Genomic DNA, 23,133 nt, shown 5'->3' with positions numbered 1-23,133 from the left:
GCGTTCATCGGCAGCGGTGTGCAATGCAAAGCCTAATAACATAATGTAAGAGGCCTGCACCAATAGAAACATATGTTCAGATGGTGCTGGGTCTGTAGCTACCCTTTGCGCCATGAATCTGGTGTGAAATCAGGGGGTTTGGGGAGCAAAGATAATTAGGCTGGCTCTCTTTTTTCAACTGGCCATTAATGTGGGCGCATTTCCTCCATCGTTTTAATTTTTCTCTAAAGGTCTGAAGGCTTCCAGAAAAGCAATGAAGAGCGTATGGCTTGTAGAGTAAAGGACCTTAAGAGGTCCCGAAGGAAGTCCCTGGGGGAAGCGCTGCTTACGGCATTCCGGCAGGCAGCAGAGCAGCAAGCTACCTCACAGCTCTCCACAAAACCTCCTGCTTAAACAATAGGTACTTCCTGAGCATAGAAACCCCAAGAGGACTTTATTACTTACAACAATAGATATAGTAGTGTGTGTTGGAAGAACATTATTATGTGTTAACAGTGTTTGTGCTGAAGTAAAATAAAGGCACATAAACACAACTATTGGGCTTGGTTTCATCATTGACAGGCCACTAAAGGCTAAGGAGCGAATGACTAAAAACGGCCACATTTTTAAGTGCTCACAAATTCCTATATATGCCGCTGCAACAAGTCTCAGAGGCCAATTAAACCTTTTCAAGCAAAAAGTAATACATTAGTAACACCTGAGTCACAAAAGGGAATTGCATTTGACTACGCATAACTTACAGTAGGGTATTGCACACACGAATGTGTAGCTAAACTGCGTCATTTTCTAGAATTTCTAAAATGTAGGCATTCCAGTGATTGTGTCATGGATTGGCGTGGGCAGGCTAATGAAAATGTTGGTGAAAACGCAGCAAGTCGTATCTTACGTGGGTATTGATCAACATCTACAAATACACTTCCAGTGTCTGCATAAGTGATCTGCACATGTGAGTAATGCTATGATGCTGTGCTTGAGTAAGACGCTGAATCCCTGCCATAATAGTCTCAAAGCGCAGAGTCCTTGTCTGTGGCAAATTCCGTATTGTGGTGACCAGGCCTTAGTCTACCGGAAGAAGAGCATGAGCAAGCTTAATGCAAGTCAAAGTGAAAAGTAGAAAGGCGTTTGTAGACACAGGAATGGGACGGGGTATGGTGGGATGCTTGTATTCTTATCACTATGATACAAAAAGTGTGGAAAGTAAACCCTTCCAGAAGGTCGTGCTGTCCTATGTTTTGCAGAGTTCACTTCATCAAACTTTTAAACATTTTTTTGGAGTTTCAGGCATAAAAGGTTTGCACTAGGCAACCTTGCCCATAAAATTCACACACTTATGTAGCACAATATCAACCAGCGGAAGAAAATTAGGTAGGCATATTAATCCTGTTAGCACTGGCCCAGGATTTTAATTAGATTAGAATTAGGGAATGTTTAGGGACGAGTTATAACTAGAACTAGAATATTACTTTTAATTAGTCAGAAGTTGCAGAGGATGGGTGACACAACTACTGCTCCATTGAAAGGACAGTGCAATAGCACCTGGGGCATACCAAGTGATGGATGGGATCACCAATAAAGCATATCAGGCCTAAATAACCAGACAGACTCAAAGAATATGGCAAAATAGGACTTTATTATCAGTGCAATAAAGTAGGGAAACCTGGCGAACAACCAGATTGTAGCTTGCACACTCTCAAATACATTTCAGTTACGCAAAGGCTTTATACCTAGATGTACATCAGCTATGACATCATCCTATGTGGCAAGCAGTAAAACCATTGGGCGGAGTTATTATTCTGGTAGGCACACCTTGAACTTCCATCTAACCACGTATAATACAGATAATAGCAGAATAACAGTAGTGGATTGGCTTCTGCAACAATGTATAGTTCATCATTGCATAGGCCCTCATGATTGTTTGGCATTCTCTTCCAACCATGGACATTCGGCTCGTTAGCGGCACATAAGAGAAAACATAACCCAGGTGCAGGGAACAACGTCAGACAACTGCCCACTTGGCCCATTAGCCTACGATCTCCAATCACTTAGTCCCTAAACCAAGGCTTCTTCTTTGTAGCTGACCTTGCTAACTGTTCTCTTCTCTGGGACTTTAAAGGGAGTTGAGGTACATTGCTATCTTCTTCAGGAGCGTCATGAATAGGCCTTGTTTTCTGGTCTTGCACCACATGTGAGGAGACCATGATTTCGCCCATTCTGTCCTTTTATTTAGTGCTATTTGATTCCATTATACTGGGTGCTGTTACTCTCTTCAGCCTCTAGAGACTTGATTGCTCTGTCTTGCATATGCTTTCCATGTCTTTATTGTACAATACAAATGTTCACTCCCTTGCTTAATCTCAGAGAATGATGTCCTACGTACATAGCATATCCTCTCTGCCTCCTTTCGTGCCTTGCAGTTGCTCTTGCTGTGGTCTCCTTGATCCTTAGCCAAACAAATATTCTTTGTTCTTGCACAAATCTGTTATTCCAGCGCCTGTCAGCTCTGCAGCCTTGGTCTCTCTCCTTCAGCCTTTTGCTTACTATTATATAGAGTCAACGTCCAATTTGTCATCATGGCTGCTTTACCCTTGTTCTATTTTCTACTGTAGCAACCTTCTATATGTCTCATCTAGCTTGCATTTCAGTGAATATACATCTACTGCATGTCTTCCCACTTATCTTCTCAGTGTATATAATTTCTTTGTAATCACATATATGTTCACTTTGTCACTTCAATCACTATTCATTCTTTAAGTATTCGTATATATCGTTTCAGTGTGTCCTCGTGTCTTCTTTCCATGACATCACTTGGTACTTGTCAGATTTCACTTATAGCTCTTCAATATTCAGTGGCATCTGCAGACTTCCTTCTACCACTTTAGTTTGAGGGTACATTCAATGCAGTTGACTGAGTGCATAAAGTCTTTCACACATTAGATGTGGTATTGGGATGATACCTAGTGCAGTGCACAGTGTATTTTTGTTTTTTGGCCAGTTATCCTGGGTCCCTTCTCCTCTCCTACTTCCATCTCCACCTGTGGTGTCCCCCAGGGCTCTATTATCTCCCCCTGGCTCTTTAACATCTACCTTGCTCTCCTTGCATGCCTCATCGCCTCCTTCTCCTCCAACTTCCAGTGTTACGCAGATGACACACAGCTCTTCCTCAGACTCGCTGTTGGCCCTCCTGCCCCCTCCATCATCCCTGACTGCCTATCTGCCATCCAGTCCTGGTACGCATCCAATGATCTCTGCCGCAAAGCCTGTAAAACTGAGATCATTCCCATTGGGACGCCTGCTCCCTCATTCTTCCCCTCACCCCTGACCTTCCCCCTTTGGCTCTCCCCCTGCTCCTTCAACTGAAGCCAGAAACCTTGGAGCCATCTTAGACTCCTCTCTCTCCTTCCTTCCTCACACTCAGGACATTGCAAAGAAGTCCAACTATCAGCTCGTCCTTCTCAAAGGAATTCTACCTTGTATCACTTTCCCCTAGAGGCTCAGTGTGACTCAAGCTCTAGTTCTCTCTAGACTTGACCACTGTAAATCCTCCTCCTGAATCCTCCTTCTTCCACTCAGCGACCCCTTCAGCTTATCCAGAATAGGGCAGCAAGACTTATCCTTGGCCTTAAGCCCAGAGACTGCATCTCTCATGCACTAAAATGTATTCACTGGCTCCCGGTTGCGGCACAGATTAAATTCAAATCCCTCTGCATCATTCACAAGGATGTCTGGCCACAGGGACTACACTATCTTCACCTTTATCTCACTAAATACTCTCACACTAGACCGCTTCACTCTTCTGGCACCAACTCTTTGTGTGTAAAGCGTTTTGCTAAAAATAGGGCAGGGTGTCGCTCACTTTCCTCTGCAGGCTCCCCCCACTGCAGCTTGAGCAGTATGTTCTCAAATCACAGAAGATCCTTAAGACTTTCCTCTTTTCCTCCTCCTTCCGTCCTTCTCTCCTCTGCTAATCCAACAGTTGCTGAATCAATGTCCTTGGACCTTATGCATCTTTGGGGCCTTGACCTCCCACACCAATTCTTCCCAGCTACTGACTATCCATAGCACTTTGCATCTGCACACCCTCCTCTCTGGAGACTCGCACTTACACCTACCACGGCCCAGGCCGTGTAGCACTCAACATTCCTAGCACTTCGGCCAAGTCTCACCCTCGAGCTCGGACTCCCCAGCACTTACCCCCTCTTCCCTCTTCCTTTCTGCACTTGCACGTTCTGAATACTCACAAGGCATAGCAGGTACGTCCCTCTTCCTCTTCCCCCTCTTCTCTTAATATTGTGTTGTAATGTATTTCCCACCCTCCCTCCCTCTGTGTTCTGTGGGTGCTTTGAAACAATATATTCTTATTGTATAAGTGCCTAACAAGCAAACAATAAATACATAAAATAAATAAATGACGGAGGTGAGGGGGCAGGCTCTATAGTAGGATGTACATCTGCCTCTCTACAGGACTAAACTCGTTGTGATTGTCTGAGAGCATCACTGACTGAGATCAGAAAATCACGGTGATTGTCATAGAGTGAGCCTTTACTGAGGCAGCAGAAAATCACAGTGACTGAATTCAAAGTGTCAGAAAGTTTTTTTTTTAACTGAGCAAGGACAAAATCGCAGTGACTATATTACGATTGATTGAGATGTTTATTTCTGAGGGTGCAGCGATTGAAATCATAGTGCCTTTTTTCCCTAAAGGGTCAGAAAATGACAGTGAATGGGGCAGGTGTTGAGTTACACACCTAGGAGAGCAATGAATAATAGTAACTTAGCTCAGAATCACTTGTATGTCCTCACTATATGCTGTGCGCAGTGGAAAAGACTGGATTCCAACCCAGCCCCTCACATAGAACAGCGCTGTCTTTCCCAGGTCACTGGGATGTGCAACAAGATGTAGACTCACATAAACAGGAGTCTGGTTTTGTGACAGTGGATAAGGTCAGTATGTCTTATCAGGGGCAGAAAGAAAAAGAAGCATGTCATATGAACTGTAGTTAGATACAATGCAATGTATATACAAGAAACATGCTCTGCATCCTCCAAATCCTCCCATTTTCACCATAAACGTATAACCAAGATAGTCATTATGATCCTCCCACAAAGCAATGACAATACATTTACAATAGGTTGAATCCACTGATACCGACATCGATGGATGCCATAGACAATAGGGACGGAGAGGAATCCACTGATACCGAGATCAATTCCACTGACAGAGAATAGGGGCTGACAGAGAATAGGGAGGGAGGGGAATCCACTGATCCCGAGATCAACGCCACTGCCAGATAATAGGGAGGGAGGGGAATCTACTGATACTGAGATAAATGCCACTGACAGAGAATAGGGAGGGAAGACAATCCACTGATACCGAGATCAATGCCGCTGACAGGGAATAGGGAGGGAGGGGAATCCACTGATACCGAGATCAATGCCACTGACAGGGAATAGGGAGGGAGGTGAATCCACTGATACTGAGATCAATGTCACTGACAGAGCATAGGGAGGGAGGAGAATCCACTGATACCGAAATCAATGCCACTGACAGAGAATAGGGAGGGAGGGAAATGTAATAATACCAAGATCAATGCCACTGACAGGGAATAGGGAGGGAGGTGAATCCACTGATACTGAGATCAATGTCACTGACAGAGCATAGGGAGGGAGGAGAATCCACTGATACCGAAATCAATGCCACTGACAGAGAATAGGGAGGGAGGGAAATGTAATAATACCAAGATCAATGCCACTGACAGAGAATAGGGAGGGAGAGGAATCCACTGGTACCGAGATCAAGGTCACTGACAGTGAATAAGGAGGGAGGGGAATCCACTGATACCGAGATCAAAGCCACTGACAGAGAATAGGGAGGGAGGGGAATGCACTGATACCGAGATCAATGCCACTGACAGAGAATAGGGAGGGATGGGAATGCACTGATACCGAAATCAATGCCACTGACAGAGAATAGGGAGGGAGGGGAATCCACTGATACCGAGATCAATGCCACTGACAGAGAATAGGGAGGGAGGGGAATCCACTGATACTGAGATCAATGCCACAGACAGAGCATAGGAAGGGAGGGGAATGCACTGATACCGAGATCAAAGCCACTGACAGTGAATAGGGAGGGAGGGGAATGCACTGATACCGAGATCAATGCCACTGACAGAGAATAGGGACTGACAGAGAATAGGGAGGGAGGGGAATCCACTGATGCCGAGATCAATGCTGCTGACAGATAATAGGGAGGGAGGGGAATCCACTGATACCAAGACGAAGGGAGTTGAATCCACTGATACCGAGAGCAATGCCACTGACAGAGAATAGGGAGGGATGAACCAATGGAACATATTCGTCAAAGCACAGCACCCAAGATGCACAGAACTACTGAGGTTTTACATCCATGTTGGTCATGAGAATGAGGATAATACTTTCTCCACCATGGACAAGTGGAGCATTAGACAACACACTAACTGCTCCTCTATCACTGGTCACTGGGTTCGCTTCCCTTCTTGCACAGTTCAGCAGAAATCCCAAAATAATTGAGAGGTGTAGAAGAGATATGTTCACCAACAAGTCACTTTGTGCATGCAGGATTTTGATGACAAAGCCCACTTGGAAGGCTACTGCAGGGAGGTGTACTCTGGCTAAGTACCACATGATTAGAATTGTGATCTGTGACAACTAAACATTGCATCCATGTTCTTGCCTTTTTATACCTTGTGGTGACAAAATACACCAGTCATTGCGAGCCTATGGATAACATGATGGGTGGGATCTGCTTGCATTTTAGTCAGTCATGCAGCCACATAAATGTCTTGTGCAAATCACAGGAGCACCAACGGTTGCCATAATTGCCACGTGAAGGCATCAGTGCCAAACCTCTGGAATCCCAAATTACACATTAGAATGTTATGCCACGCAAGTGAGCAATGCAATGTAGGAGATGACTTAACAGTGACAGCTAATCATGGGATTAAGGGATGAGGCATTCATCAGGGCAAATTTGTGGTAGTTGCTGTCTACGCGTGCTCGAACTTTCCAGAATGTGTCCTAAAGAAAGCTCAAGCCTGTGTGGGTTCAATCAGCCACGTGGTATTTAGGCAGGTTTCCCAAGAGCCAACCATATCTCATGATGTAAAGTAGGGTTAAAACGCTGTCATTCAATTGAGTCCTGATACTCAAGAGGGGGTCTAGACCAGCCAAAAATTCAGAGGTTCTGGGAGATTCTAAAAGATGGGCGAGGGCCTGTTATAGGCCAGGCGTGCTTCCTTCTTCCCTTGAGCACTTTTCCTGACTGTTGAAAGAGGAGTGGACATGACAGGCTCACAAACTGGTGGTTTTGTTGGAGTTTGCAAGTGCTTTTGTGGGGTTAACGAGAATTTACGAGAGTTTTAGAGGCGTTAGGTACTGGTTTGTAATGTTTGTGGTGTTTTTTGCTTCCTGTTTGAATCCCTTTTCTCTGTAGTTGTTTGTGGGGTGTTTTGGGTGTTTCGTTCATCCCTGTTTTATCCCAATTTTCCCGTTTGTGTGTGTTGTTAGCCCCCATGTCTACTTTATACCCTTACTTCTTTGTAAACAAAATAAACTCCTAAAAGCTTCTTTTTCGATTTCCTCTGCTCCATTTTCCATTGTGTCACCCCAAAAGTTTTTTAAAAAAGGCTCCTTTGGTACTTTTCCCCGTACCTATAATCCTTTTATGTTACCCAAAACATTTTCCTTAAACAAACAATAACTATTGGCCTACAACTTTCCTTTCCTGTGTGAACCCCCAATCAGTCTTCCTGAACTGTGTGTTAATCAGTTTCCGGGGCCAACACTTTGATCCAAAGGTTCTTTCCCATTATTTGAGTCTTGGGGGAATCCTTTGTATTTGCCACCTGCTTTGTGCTTTTCACATTGACACCTTAATCAGCGTGCCCTTTTATTTAGAGGGAATGCCAGTGGGAGAAGATGTGGAGCTGGGCTTCCCGTCAACCTCCATGCCAGAGATTGAGGTAGTCAGACAGTAAAGGGAGGTGAAGGAAGAGGGGGCAGGTGGAAGCTGAGACAGAGTATCGGGGCGTGGAAGAGAGTGGCCCTTTGGAGGGGATCATTTAAACATGGGAAGGCATTGGAGTGCGCTCAGTGGATGAAAGAGCCAGGGAGGAGCATGCTGGGAAAGATGCAGCTACCAATTATTGGAGGGTTGTCGTAGCTGCAGAGTCAATCTGTGAGTTCCTGAAGACTGTGGGGGATTCCTTTCCCCTTGGGCATGCTCTGATAAGAACAGGCCAGATGTACAAAATTCCAGCTGAAGGGACATGGAAGGAGAAAGCAATTGTCATGTCATAATATAAAATAAAAAAAATAAAAATGTTCATGATTACAATCTTAATAAAGTATGCCTTATACATTCTCGGGAGGGTAGCTCAGCCGCAACACACTCGTCTTGGAAGTAAGACAATGCAGAGCAACACAGGGTCGGCACTTAGAAACCTTTGGGTATTAAGCGCGTTATAAATAACCAATTAAAATTGAGTAAATAAAATACCCAAAGTTAACTTAATCTGCTTAATACATATGCTACATCAACTTGCATTCTTCTTGCAGAATGTTACAGTACACCTTATGGGTCGTGTGTGACAGAGTTGCACAACTGAACACAGTTTGCGGTAAACATTTGCTGTGAAATACTTCATTTTGTGACATTTGGCATAAAAAGCCAAGCAGGATGCACCTTGTTTGGTGAAATGCAGAATCCTTGTACAAAATAAGCTTGACTGGTACTAGGACGGAGATGGTGACTCTGCTGCTTGGCAGAGCCACATAGATTGAAGCAGAACCGAAGATGTGTGATTGTGGTCCTAGGACATGGACATCGTCTCACTCCACTGGGGGTACATCCAAATGGATTGAGGCTTAACCTCCAGTTTATGAGTGTAGTGCCAGGAATTAGAGAGTGGTCAAGAATCAGCATGCATGATTTAACTCTAACCCTTGTCTCGCACGTGCCGTTTGGGCCGTGTACTCTGGTTGTAGTTATGAATTAATGCTGCTTGTTAGTACTATGGGGTATAAGGGAGTGAGTTTGATTGAAACAGAAGCTCAAGTTTGTGAGCGCTGTACTAGAACATAGGCAGTGGCTCCGCTGGTTGGGCAAGCCAAATATATTGTCATACCTAGGAAAACATTTTACTAAAATGAGAACAGTGATCATTGTACTGTCCGTAGACGGCATGTCACCTATCTAGATTTAAATTATTAAATGTTTCTGTAGAGCCAATTAGATTGAAGCAGAACCTCCAGTTTCTGGGCGCAGTCCTAGGACTTTTCCAGTGGTACCACTAGTTGTTCGACCCAAATACATTGTGCCTCATTACAAGTGTGCCGGTCTGGAAACAAGGGTGCCGGTAAACCTACCGGCACCGTTGTTTCTGGACCGGCACACTACGGGTTTGCCTGGCAGTGCCGCTGTGCTCGACAGGGCTGACCCTGCCGGGGACACCGGCCATGGTAGGCCAGCTGCCACGGAAGCACCGGCACCGTTAACAACAGTGTCAGTGCTTCCGTGGTCCCCATTCCCATAGAGTCCTATAGGACTCTATGGGAATGGGGACTTACAAATTGCCAGCGCTCGACTTCCTGCACCGCCAGGGTTGTAATCCCCCGGTGTTACCAGGAAGTCAAGCGCCAGTAATTCATTCTGGTAGCACCGGTAAGGTTACCAACGGACTCGGAATGAGGTTCATTGGCTTAGCTCGTAAAATATTGTACTAAAATGAAATCAGTGATCATTGCACTGTCCAAAGTTGTTTAGGCTGTATGTCACCAGCCAAGATATAAATGTTTTAACCTTTAAAAAAAGCGATAAACTGTTATCTGGTCTTTGCTGCGATAGGTGCAGTATGGGGGAAGGTGATCCAGGGTCGTCAGTGAAAGTCAGGACTGGTGATGTCAGTGAAGACTATGCGTTGAGGACTGGACCACGTGTCCATTGTTCGGTGGTCTTTCTTACCTTCAGAGGGGCACAGAGTGGCACAGTGCCATTCCCACAAGATCAAAGAGGCATGCACTGATGTGCACATGAAGGAGGGCCAACTTTAAATTCCCAGCAGGCACCAACATGGCTGAGGAGCCATCTGAAGCAAAGTTTTTTGCCTAAAAGTTCAAATGTGCATAACACTGATTAGGCATATCCTGGCACCGGCAAAATGCATGTGAGGTTTTCACTGCTTTGGCCTTCCCTTTGGAGAGCTCCCCGTACGCTTGAGAATCATGTGCCCGCAATGCCGCAAGCAATTCTAATCTAATCCTCTAACTCTACCTAGGCCCTATAATCTCTAGCCTGTACTAATATTACTGAAAGACAGCTCCCTACCCACACAAATTCCCACCCAAAACAATCCAGTGCTCCATGATGTTTTGTCTGCCTGTTTTTTTTGTATTCACATATTTATTAGAGTTTATACCAAATACAATTAACATGCAATATTACAATGCTACATCTTATTTACAAGAACACAAATGCATAAATTCACAAGCGTGGTTAAAATAGCAGCTCAAAGTAACCAAGAAAATAGTAGTGTATTGATGCTAAAAATCATAGCTCCAGGAATCTACCCCAGATACCTTCATATAAGTCTCTTTTTTGTTTCTATACAAGATCAACCTTTCAATTGTTTACATCTGTACCAAATCCGTCTGCCTCTTTAAATGCCAACCACTGGTGTCCCTACTGTCCAGTAAACTTCCTGTATAGTGATGCAAGATCGGGCTCATTGCTTGAGATTGGGAAAGCCCTGTAATGCGTGACCTGGCTGTCTCGGGAGGATAGCTCAGTGGCAACGTGCTCGCCTTGGAAGCAAGACTACACGGAGCAACACAGGTTCAATCCCCGGGTCCGGGTTTAGTAATCTCTGGGTATTAAGCAGGTTATAAATAACCTATCATATTAAGAGGGGCTCAGGCCATTACTTGTGCCCGGTAGGGAGGATTCCGAACTCTGTGGGGAAGAATGCCTCTCATGACGACATGAAGTTATGTTGATACCTCTGTATTGCGGGAGTGTGAGACATATATGGAACACAATCTTGTGGTGGCATTTTTCTTAAGTGAGCAAGAGTTCATTTTGGGCGTGTTTCTGTGTTACTGCCACCACACTCTGGAACACTCTACCCAACCAAATCAGAAATGAATTCTCACTATCGAAATTCAAAAAACTCTTAAAAACCTGGCTTTTCGACAAATATGTTTAAACTGACTCTTGAGGGCAATGTATATTATTTGTGATGGCAATATTTATTCTTCAATGTCACTTGCTGTTATCACAAGCGCTGTGATACCACCAGGTCTCGGTGCTATACAAATGTAGAAATAAAATAAAATTTAAAAAAATAAGTAGTCCGATGTGGGTATCTTCATTATAAGAAGTACACTGTAGTCAGGAAATGGTGACTATATTGTGTCTGCTGTACTGAGACATTGTACATTTTGTGAGCTATAATCCACTTTATATGCGTCTATCCCATATATGCATTCACTCACTCAGTAAAGTGAATGAGCGAATACATTCTGGGTTGTGCCGCCATGTGGGTTGAATTTCGACAGTGTGTATCAAATGAGATATGGAACATTCTGTAGTAACCTATACTGAGTGAGGCAGAGTGAATCCCTGTGCATTAGAAAACAGTGGAACATGATGCATTCTGGAACAAGTAGTCCTCTCCCAAAATCAATACTGTATGATACAGATAACAGGTATAGGCTTCAGTGCTGAATGAGAAGAGTCCGCCATGAAACCCGTAGCCCTGGGGTGCCTATATACTGTGTTTGAGGACAATCAATGCAGCATGCGTTTGGAGCATATGATGGCAAAACCTGGCATGCTCCCATCTCCAGATACATTTCCTGTGGAGACAGTAGGGTGTCAGTGATGGCCCCTGCCTTATGGAACCACCTACCCAGCTGCATTTGCCAAGCCCCCTCCATCCTGTAAATTCCGAAACTCCTAAAGTATTGGCTATTTAGTTAAGATTGAAGCACTTGTTGGCTAGACTTGTATCTCTACACATACATGTCCCCTGCCCATCCATCTTTGCCTTGCTCTCACATGTCGGTCACTTTTATCAATAATAATTCACTTTGTGGTGTGCGCTACACAAGTAAATAAACATAATAAGCATGAGATGCTGAACCTCACATACAAGGGTCTATTTTCCACGTGGGCATTTCTTGGGCCCATGATGGCCTGTACCTGGCACAATGCTGGGCCTAGGCATCGGTGTATTGTAGATGGATGCATTTTGATGCACCAGGGCAAACAAGGCTGCACCTGCGGTATGATCACAGTACATCACCTACTGTTGGATTGCAGCAGTTGCGCATACCTCCAAGTACCATTAAATAAAGCCAGGCCTTTTGGATTGGATCGGTCAATGCTTATTAACACATATGCATATTGTTGCTTCAGATCCAGAGCTTCGGGCACCCCAGGGTCCTGAGTTTGTTGCATCATCTGTGGCATCAACTCAGGAATAGTGGCTTGAAAATGTCCATACACGTGACTGCGCTCCACTAAGAGCCGCCCAAAGCTTGCATACTGGTAATGAGGCTGCTATAGGGTGGGGCGTGGATGGTAGAACGTCGTCACCTGTATGCATAGAGATGGGAGTACGTCAAGGGTGCGTATTGGCCCCAATGTTGCCTCTGGATTAATGGAGCAATGGAAAAGTTGTTAGGTTTTCCATCAGCCGCTCTGGTCTTGGCTATCGACAGGGGGCCCGTGCTCATGTTTGCAGAAGATGCCGTGCTTCCTTCTCTACCGCGAAGTGCCCATTGAGCATGTCGAGTCTTACGATTACTTGGGCTTGAGGGAGAAACAGCTAGGCTGGGGGTCACATTGGCAAGATACAGAGGGGCCCTTGCAAGGTGCAGGGGGGAGCCTGGACATTGGGCGGTCAGGATTTCCGTGGAAGTAGAGATTATCCAGGCTAGACAAGCGGCCCTGTATGGTGCATAACTTTGGGGCATTAACAGTAATTGAAAGCACGTTTTTGAAGAATATTTTATGTTTACCTTTTAATGCACACAATCTCCGGGTGTACCTGGAAACAAGCATGCTACATATCAAGTTCATTTGCAGACCTAGGCCAGTCTGCTGTTGGGCCAGGATCTTGTCTACTGAGCACCTGGGTAAATACAGGGCACCCTTAGTGACATTTTGTCACAGGACGGTGGTAGGACTTTGCCCTGGTTTGTAGACCTAATGAATGAGCTTCGCGCTTTGTATCAAGTGAATACTGGGCCAGGCCAGGACAGGTCATTAGGCATGTGACGGTGCCAAGATGGAAATCGATACCTTAAACAAACTAACTCTAGCTACACAGCTAATTCGATACTGGGGTTTGAAGAAGCCTATTTGGATTGTGTAAACCCCAAGTATGTGAGAACACTCTATGTCAAGTTGTGTTTGGGCATGAAACAGAGGAGTGGGGCCACTTAAAGCAGGTAAAGGATTTATTGGACCTGCAAGGCACAGCGTGTTGCTACCAATGTAGGCAGCAGCCAACAGTTATACAATTGAAAGTACAAACTCCAAAAAAGAATACAACAAGAACCAAGAATATAGAACCCAAAAGGCATCTTGCCAGTTTCAGGCTCACGTAATACACGGAATAGCAATGCCATGGCAAGGTGCCCATTCTGCGTGGACTCACTTTGTATTAATCCGCCTGCGGTACCTTGGCCTGGGAAGGAGATATCGACAGCCTCTCTTCCCAGGCCTAGGCTCATCAGAACAGCGGTGGAGCCCATGACACTATGCAGTCTTTCTACTGATAGTCTGGCATGTCATTCGTCAGGCAACTATCTTGTGCGGGCCTGGAAAACGAGGCAGATAGATTGGGATATCAAACTCGACTTGTCTGGATAGACGCACTTAAAGGACTTTAACAGTAGTTGCACTCTTGTAAGTAGGGCATAGCATCTTTGGCAAGATATAGTTGTAAGCGTCACTTGATAATGGCGGAAGTACCAGCTGCACTTGTTTGATGCAATCCTTGCTTTATCATTTAATTGATATGGGTGGAGGTATTTAATTCTTCAAATTTTTTTATTGTGATGGTCTTAACTGGTTTGTGATACTGTACAGATTTGATTGCATCTGGCGTATTATGAAATAATGTTTTCGTTTGTTATTTATTTGTGCTGATGTGCTGCTTTGATGGTATTTTTACCAAAATAAAGCTGAACTGGCCTGGTAGCAGCTCTTTACATCAGTGCATTAACATCGGTATGCATTGAGTACCGATACTAATTAGATGGGTAAAGGAAGGAGTGTAGTCTGATTTTTAAATATAGGGGGTTACTTTGGAGGCTCGCCTCTGATATGAGAGAAATGTAGGATCATTGGTTATTGGCAAAGTGTTGAATATATCTTAATAAAGCTTCAATTACAAAAAAAGAGGGGGTTACAAGGAACTTCCCCCAAAATGATGCCGCAGCGCTAGTGCATTTACAGTGATGCAAATGCACACCAATAAAAAAAATGCACTGGTGGAGAGACATGGGGCCTGATTTACAATTCGCACCCACGGAATGGTGTTTAGCCAATCAGATGGCTGGAACAGCGAGCGTGAATACACACTCTCCTCCCGCTGCTTCCAGCCACCCGATGCCCTTCCCCCGGGTGACACAAAGTTTTCTTTTTCTTCATGCGAGGAGGCAACAGGGAGCCTATCCCTGTTGCCTCCCCACCCCCTTCCCTCCAACACATCCTCAACGCTTCTCCACCCCTTCTCTCCCTCCCCACTCACCTGCTGGACCAGAGGTTTGTGCTCTGGTCCTGGTGCTCCTCCCGTCTCCTGGTCGCCATAGAAACTGAAACAGTACTAAGTCCCTTTTCCTTATGGGGGCGGCCATTTATTTTCATTATTTGTTTCCCTCTGGAGATTGGCTATGCAATCGACGCCAATCTCCCGAGGGGAAAAAAACTAACATTTGCACCCCGGATACACTCCGGGATACAAATGTCTTTCACCCCTGCTGTGGGGGGCGGACATGGCCTTTTAACAGCTTGCAGGCTGTTAAAGGCTATGTCCGCCCCAGTGGCGGCTGGTGAGTTTGAAAGCTGGTGGAGCGTAAATTTCCCAGGGGGAATTTTTGAGCGAGCGCGCAACGCGTGAGCCTATACCACACAAGGTGGGTGCTGGGGGGTTCTCCCCTGGGAATTTTTGGGGAAAATGGCCTCCAAAATGCAATTTACTGTCGAAAAAACCCACCAAAATATGACAAAACGCATTAGGTTTTACATACTAATGGTAGTACATTATTCTTACATGTGCATGTGTGATGGTGTATTTTACAGCAGCTTCTATTGAGAATAGCTGGTACTATGGTGTATGCATAAAGAAATTCATTATCTAGTCAGTAATGATGGAAACATATATGTTTGTCTTGCTGTTACTGGCATTCATATGCGTTCATCGTCTTACTAAGGTGGGATTTTAGGCATTTTCTGAAAGGGGGAAACTAAGCTAAAATATTACTTTCGTTTTTAACCACTTCATTAATGCAACATTTGTCCTACCTCTAATGGCTCTCTGCCTCCCTCAGTTGCCATTGCTTCAGTTGCTCAAAGTTGAAACATGTAGTATGCACAGGTGAGTGAGTGAGGTTCCATAAAATATTGTCCTTCGCAGGATAGGAACGCCACAATAGGAATCCTCTTCAGAGCCTCGTGATAGCGAAGACTGGTACAGCCATACTGCTACGCAGGGTAAGAACTACGCTCAAAGCAACACATCACTCGAGAAGAAAGAACCTTTGCAGGAAGTGAGGACACTAAAGACAATAGGACTAACGGCTGATGTTTGAATCATCACAGGTTGTCAGGATGGAAGGAAAAGAGCAGAAGTGCTCAACAACAATAGATGAAGATGCAACGGCCTCAGCAATACAGACCAATCTGGGTTTACAACACAAGTCGATAAAGCTATTAAAGTCTCTGTGGCCAACCTTTCTGAACGTTTTTGGAGTAGCACTATCCACTGGAGTTTGGAGACTCTTGTTGGAGGACATCAAGAGGAGCTGGCTTGAGTAGTTAGTGGCAAGATGGGGCATACCCCAGAGACTTTGAAACATGCTTAGAAAGGAAATAATATAGAATTCAGTCAGTGGGGACAGACTGCATGGTTCAGTCTACTTGCCCCAGTAACGATGTGCTGTGCAGGGTATCAGAGGCGGTAGTTCAGTTCACCATGTGGGGCCATGAGCGGGTGAAGAGCATGCATCTGTTGCGTCGTTGAAACACGTGTGTATAGGCGCATTATAAATGCACAATAAATAAAATAAATCTAAGAGGGTCAGGTTGGGCACGGCTCGTGTCTCATCACCTGGGGTATAGTGGTGGGGAGTCGGGACTGCAGCCACTCAAAGCACTACAAGCACTATGACCCACGTGCAATGTACACTTCTATTTTGCCGCCCGTGAATGCTGTGCTACTCACACTCCTACTTGCTTTCATGCACTCGTCTACAAGCTGCTATATGATGTGGACGTAATGTGGACGTATGCTGGGGACGGGGGCTTCCAGCCACGGAACCGAAGCAGCTCCCCCCCACACCCTACGAGTACCATGCAGGCTTCGCGACCACACACCCCAGCCCTGCAGAAAGGGGGGCTGAGGTCACTATTCCTTAATGCCGCCCAGTCATAGCGAAACTACGGAGGTCCCCACAGTGGTGGCAGACACGAGGACCGAGTCTACCCCAGCCCTACCGTCCTTTGACCCACTTGCTTCCCTCTAGGCCAGTCTGCTGCATCCCACCATTAACGCAATGCATGGTGGGAACTTGGAAGAATAGTTTCCAGGCGCTAACGTGGCTCAGGTCAGTTAGTGAGGGAAGAGGGATAGGAGGATAGAGGTAGGGCGTGGCGGCTTTCTGACCCTCGGTGAATGCCGCTTTCCCATCCATGAACTTGGCAATGTCGCCCCCAACATTTGCTACGCGCTTAGAACAGTTTTGACGGCGCGCACAGCCCAATAATGGATGTGCATGTGGGTTACTACGAGACACTCCCGAACCAAGAGGTCCAAGCTCTAAAATCATCTCGCCACTAACAAAAGCACCCCACATGGCTCATTGCAACACATTTGGAGCAAGCTGGCCACCTGGAGACACATGGCACTCTCTCCGATCTCCACTATGAATACACTATGCACAGGAGACTACCAATACCAGAATGCAGTTGGGCTATAAAACAGGGAGGCCTGGTGGTAGCCATGTATGCAAAGTCCATTGGAAACAAGCCTTCTGGAGAACCCAGCACTAGCATTCACTAGCATGCCTGCTCTCTAGGTTCAATGGGAAGCACTTCTTACCTATTTGATTCTCTGTGCTGCTCAACAGAAGCGAACACAGGAAGCTGCTATACATACACACCGCGCGGGAAGGTTGCTCCCTACCACAATTGCCTCATTGCTACCTATATGGCACCTACCCGCAGCACGTGGCTCCTATATTTTGCCCCATTTTTGTGACATTAACACCCAGACAAGAACAATCTTTGTTGGAATTACAATCTGCAGCCCTAAATCTTTCAACGCCCCTTCCACTTCATACCCCAACGTTACCTTTTCTGACATCTGTAATGGCCGAAGAATGCATTACAATATAAATAACTGTCCACGTTCACGAGGCAAGACTGCCCCCTCCCCCGTGTAAGTATGCTGTCTCCTACATTACAGTCGCTGGGGCAACCTTGCCAGTGCCTAGAAAAACGAAAATGGCCCAGGACCCCAAGATCCCCAACATTCCATAACATAAATTCACATCCCCCCACCAGCGGATGTAAGGCAGTGGTATTATAATGAATACATCAATCTAATATAGGTGAAACACAGAATCCCTAAATAAATGGATTCAATTGCAGGAACCCATTGATTCCACTGTCTAGGGGCAGACTTAGTACATTATTTTCAAAAAAGGAATCAACCACATACATCATCCATTCCTCATCAGTGACCTCTGGTTCTAATAAACATACACATTTACTGGAATGTTTATGTATCAAAATGTTACAACATTTTTATTGAATTGCTCATCCAGTATTGAATTTAAAATCTTTTCATAGAAAATGTTTTCCATTTAATACAAGAAGCATTTTTTTCTTATTCAACCTTTTCAATTGAATCAAAAAAAATGAACACATATTACCATCAATGTGCAATTAAATGCTACCTTTTACCATTGAACTTCAGTCACACAACAATACATTTATTCCACACTGACAAACAACATTTGTTGTGTATTACAATAAGACCCAACATGTTTCTGTCGAGAAGACCAAATTACGTCCGACATTCATCAGGGGAATATTTTCTTAAGACCAGTGTCCCACAACTTGATTCCAAAAAGGGTAATTTGTCCTTGAACCACTATTAAAAAACCAACTAAAAAACCTTAGGTCACCTCATTTGTACCACACAATCTGAATTCATTACATCAATTTTACATTTAGTTGTAGATAATCAAACAACTATTTCACCACCATTCGGTGTAATAGCATGTAACTTGCTGAACACAGTGTCCTTTACCTGCTTCTATTGCCGGTAAAAACGTCCCACTCAATCTGGAGACAATATTTATCCAATCCTTATCACTTCGGACTGTACAGCTTCGTAAAACCCCCAACCATGGGTACAGGAATGGATAAACCGGTATCAAAAGATACAAATAACCCATACACTATATAGAGTTTGCCATTATATAGTCACATGCTTTCTTAATGCACATCAACATGCAAAAGGATTAAAACACATAGTTCCCTACATACCTGCTTGCTACTGGTATTCCTTTAATGCCACAAGCTTCATACAGCAGCATGAACGTCTCTTGTAGTCACACTTATCTACAGGGACAAGACACGACAAGCAACCACAATTAGAGGTGATGTACGGTGGTAACTGTTCTCTACACCCAACCATAACAGCATGAGATATTTATCCGTAACAACAACTATTACAATGAATACACAATGATTTCTCTCTGACACAAGGCCCCAAGTTGCCTACACGGCCCAACAGTCAGCGCTGAAAGACGTATTGGCCTACAAGTCTTTCAGTGCTGACTGTAGGGGCTGTGTTTCCCGCCCCAAACAGTCACTCTGATCTGGGTAGGGGGTACTTACTTACCTCTGGCAAGCTCAAATCGGGAATGGCCCAGGCCGTCTCTGCTGGGCTGGGCTGGTCAGGCAGGGCAGCAGGTCGTCTCGTCAACTCATCACCGAAAGAATCAGGCAGAGAGAGAAGTGTGAAGGTGGTGCAGGCACACGCACACACCCTGCGCTACCACCTGCCTGGATACAGTAATGTCGTTGGCTGTTTGCTGCCAATGCAAGGGTTGTCATTGGCTGGCTAACAGCCAATGACATTACTGTAGCTATGCAGGGAGGGAATCTTCAGTGCACTGTTTGCGCACATTTTATACTGGCGGGGCCACCCCGGAAGCGCCCTGCGAGCCTACTAATTAAAGGGCTTATGTAGAGTGCGTGGAGCTACAAGCTACATGCACTCTACTATAGTGAAAAAGCAGAGTAAAACGGGACGCGCCCTGCTGTGGCAGCCAGCCCGACGCCCGTAGGAGTTCTAATATGGACAACAATGTATTGTTGCCACAGCGCCCCGCGCTGTTGGCAAATGCAAGAAGATTCAAAAGAGATTCTTCTGAATCTTTATACTGCTTCTGCTCTGCTTTCTCTGCTCTGCTTTCTGGGGGGGCGGCACCCTGTCACCCTATGATAGCAGCGGCCCCTGGTCTGCCCCCGACATCGGGGGTGAAAGCCATAATCGTTTTCCAACAGATTTTTCCCATAGGAAAAGGCTTTTGTAAATCATGCTCATGAACTCTTTCACAACCCATGTATCAGTTTTGCAGAGATTTTAAAATTCAACCTGTCTTTGCGCAAATAGAAGCATGCTTATTTAATTGCCTTACGTTTGGTTCACTTTAGGGGGCGGCTACCTGTGGTCCTCCAGAGGTTTTGAAGTCTGACTCTAATGATCACCGTTCCCTATCCTAGAGAGGGCTGGTGGGAGTTGGAGGCAAAACATCCTCACAGCCACAGGTTGCAGACGCCTGATTTATTGAGTGTCACTTAGCATTCACAGAAATAAGTTTTTTTTTGAGGGGATATCCATGTTGCTTCGGTGGCCTTTCAGACCATATCCTGTTGTCTGAACCATGTCACTTCCTGTCATGCTGGCAGCAGGGCAAGGCTTGTGACCTCCGGAGAGGATGAGTGCTATTTAGACATTTCCAAATGTCATCCTCATCCTCTTGAAATAGAAAATGAAATTAAAAGTTTATTTTGCATGATGCCCTGAAAAGGTTGCAAAATGTCACTTATTATGTTTCACTGTTATGCTTTTCAGAGAATAAATACCACCGAAACCAGTAATGCAGACCCCCCACCTGCAGACCTCGAAATGTACCAGCTGGACGTCACATTGAAACAAGGAAATAATTTAGCAGCGCGCGACCGTGGAGGTGAGTCGATTTAATATCAAATGACGTGCACGCTTTCCTATCAGACTGGCAGCACTAAAATAGCCCTAAAATTCATAGTTTGACCTAAAAAAAAATCTTACATTTTATCACATGCAAATGATTACCTCGATTATGCAAGCGGTGCATAATTAAAAGGACGTAAGGAAAGGTAATTAAGGGTGCAAATGCACACAGATCATTTTAACACGGACGACATTGGAGATGGGTAGCATGAATTGATTAAAGACTGGGGAGTCTTAAGGGGTGCGATCTGAGTGTCAGACTCATCACTGCTGTGGGGGTGCAGGGCCACAAGCAAAACACGGGCGGCTTCCAGCATTGCTGACGTTGGAGAGCAGAGAACAGGGGTCTCTTTGGAACACTGCAAATACACGCGCCACTAAACAGTGAACCAATGTTAGACTTTCCACGTTGTTCTGACTCACTGCATGTCGGCTTCCGCTCACTGCAATACACGGGATTTATACTGCTACCCATGGAACAGTACTCAATGTAGAGGCCTGGGAAGGATGGAGGGATGTTTGCCCCTGTGCTACGTTCACTTGGGCAGATGCACAGTTTCTGTTATACCGCCTACGGTATGTTATATAGTGCCTCTATCAGCGGGTGTGCATTTCAGGGCCTTTGCTAACTGGCATTACTCAGCGGTGCCCATTTTATCAACATGGGGGAGAGGGCCTGCATGGACCGCGCACACAACATTGAGCTTCACCTCGTCTCCCGGGTTTCAAGATAGTCGCTATTACGTGTAGATGTAAATACAGAATACAAGAACCCATGTATAATTGAGTCACTGTGGGATGGCTCATTCTGAAATTCGAATCGTTTCTAGGTGCTCTCAGTTTTGTCAGGTGGGGAAAAGGGGCTCAGTGAGGTAAAGTGATGTAGCCAGGGTCGAACAATTCCTAACAACAAAGCGCATCAATGAAATAATGCATCTGCATCGCTAAACAATTGATAACAACAACGTTTTTAATTAAATAATGCAGCTGCGTTGCCAAATAATTGCTAACAACGAAGTGCGCCATTGAAATAATGCTTCAGTTTTCCCAAGCAATTGCTAACATCAAAGTGTGTGGCGCTGCCCGATGACGGGCACGCACGCGGCGTTGTGACGTTGCACGCCGTCGCGTGCAACATAAATAAACAGGGCATTTCCTGGCCGCGCAGAGCGACCGGGAAGCCCGAACTGTGAGGACACGTGTGGAAGTGTCGTCCTTACAAGGTGGGGCTACGGGACCGCATGGGGGCATGGAGGAACCCTCAACAGTGGCGACGAGTGGGGGAAACGATGCCCGGGCCCGGCGGTGACTGTTGATACATTTTTCACCGAAACGAGGTGGATGCAACACTTCGTTTCTTTGCCGCGGGTAGTGCGTTACCTATGCGGCTGGCGGCCATTTTTAATGAAATAATGCAGCTGTGTTGTTAAACAATTGCTAACAACAAATCCCACTGATGAAACAATGCAGCTGCATTGCTAAACAATTGCTAACAACAAAGTGCACCAATGAAATAATGCATCTGTGTTCCAAGCAATTGCTAACAACAAAGTGCGCTAATGAAATAATACAGCTGCATTTCTAAACAATTGCCAACAACAAAGGGCACCAATGAAATAATACATTTGTGCTCCAAGCAAATGCTTACAACAAAGAGCACCATTAGCATAATGCATATGTGTTGCCAATAATACAAATAATGCAAAATCAAGCGCAGAACGGCCTGTGTAGCTGCTTAATTCCATGCACTGCCCATACCTCTTCCATGAGGAAGTGGCACATTTGGCCAGTTAGGCAATCATTCCATGGCCCAATGGAAACACTTTAGTAGTTTGGCAAAGCCATTGGGCCACAGAGATCCCAGCGCAACAGAGTTATAACAATAAATGATCAACGGCAGCAGCTCCAACGAGTATCTATTATAATCATAACCACTGGAATGCATTCATCAAAGGGGCCCATAAATGCATGAGCTTCCTGAAGCATGGGAGACAAAAACCTCGTGTTTATTAATACCTGCCTTTCAAATGGTACCATATGCCCCATGGGATGTGTTTTAATTGGTAAGTGTTTTCACCCCACCATGCTGACACATTCATTGTGCTGCACCTTTTGTTTGGGAACCTCAGCTATAATTTGGCACCTATTTGGGCGGCGTATGTGCCAGGAAGATACGTTTTCCATGATGGCGTCTCTAACGAAACAATGTGTCTCTCTGTATGTTGTGATGGAGGGTCGACAAGAGGCGGTAACTGTATGGAGCAGATCTGGGGAGCCAGTGACGATTATGGTGGCTCTGGACCTGGCTTCTATTGTTCTTCCCGCCTCAGACAAACACCAAAACAAAATGGATGTGTAATCTCCAGAAAATGGCAGCTCTCGGTTGTTGATGTGTGCATTTGACGTACTCCAGGTTCGTCGTGGGGGATAATGCCTGCTGAGGCTGTATACCTCTATAGCATCAAACCAACACACAGGAGGTTGGATTTTGTGCTGCAGTCTGGTGCGTGTTTGTAATGGTCTAACGTCTCTATCACCCGTTCAAAATGTCTGACATCTCCTCTCACAAAAGGTCCTC

The 23,133-nt window shown here is 45.2% G+C and overlaps 1 protein-coding gene across 3 annotated transcripts in view; it reads left to right on the top strand.

Annotated features, from left to right (window-relative positions):
- MCTP1 (multiple C2 and transmembrane domain containing 1) overlaps positions 1-23,133 on the top strand; it is a 3,303,831-nt gene that overhangs the window by 862,866 nt on the left and 2,417,832 nt on the right. For all 3 annotated transcript variants that reach the window (XM_069627643.1, XM_069627644.1, XM_069627642.1), the window contains exon 2: positions 20,418-20,532. In XM_069627643.1, coding sequence (XP_069483744.1) covers positions 20,418-20,532 — 115 coding nt within the window. The remainder of the gene's footprint in view (positions 1-20,417; positions 20,533-23,133) is intronic.

This window comes from Ambystoma mexicanum, chromosome 6p (assembly GCF_040938575.1).
Source record: "Ambystoma mexicanum isolate Mex_15411 chromosome 6p, UKY_AmexF1_1, whole genome shotgun sequence".
NCBI classification, from domain to species: Eukaryota; Metazoa; Chordata; class Amphibia; order Caudata; family Ambystomatidae; genus Ambystoma; species Ambystoma mexicanum.
Note: the sequence above shows the minus strand (reverse complement) of the source record. Positions and strands in the feature narration are given on the sequence as shown.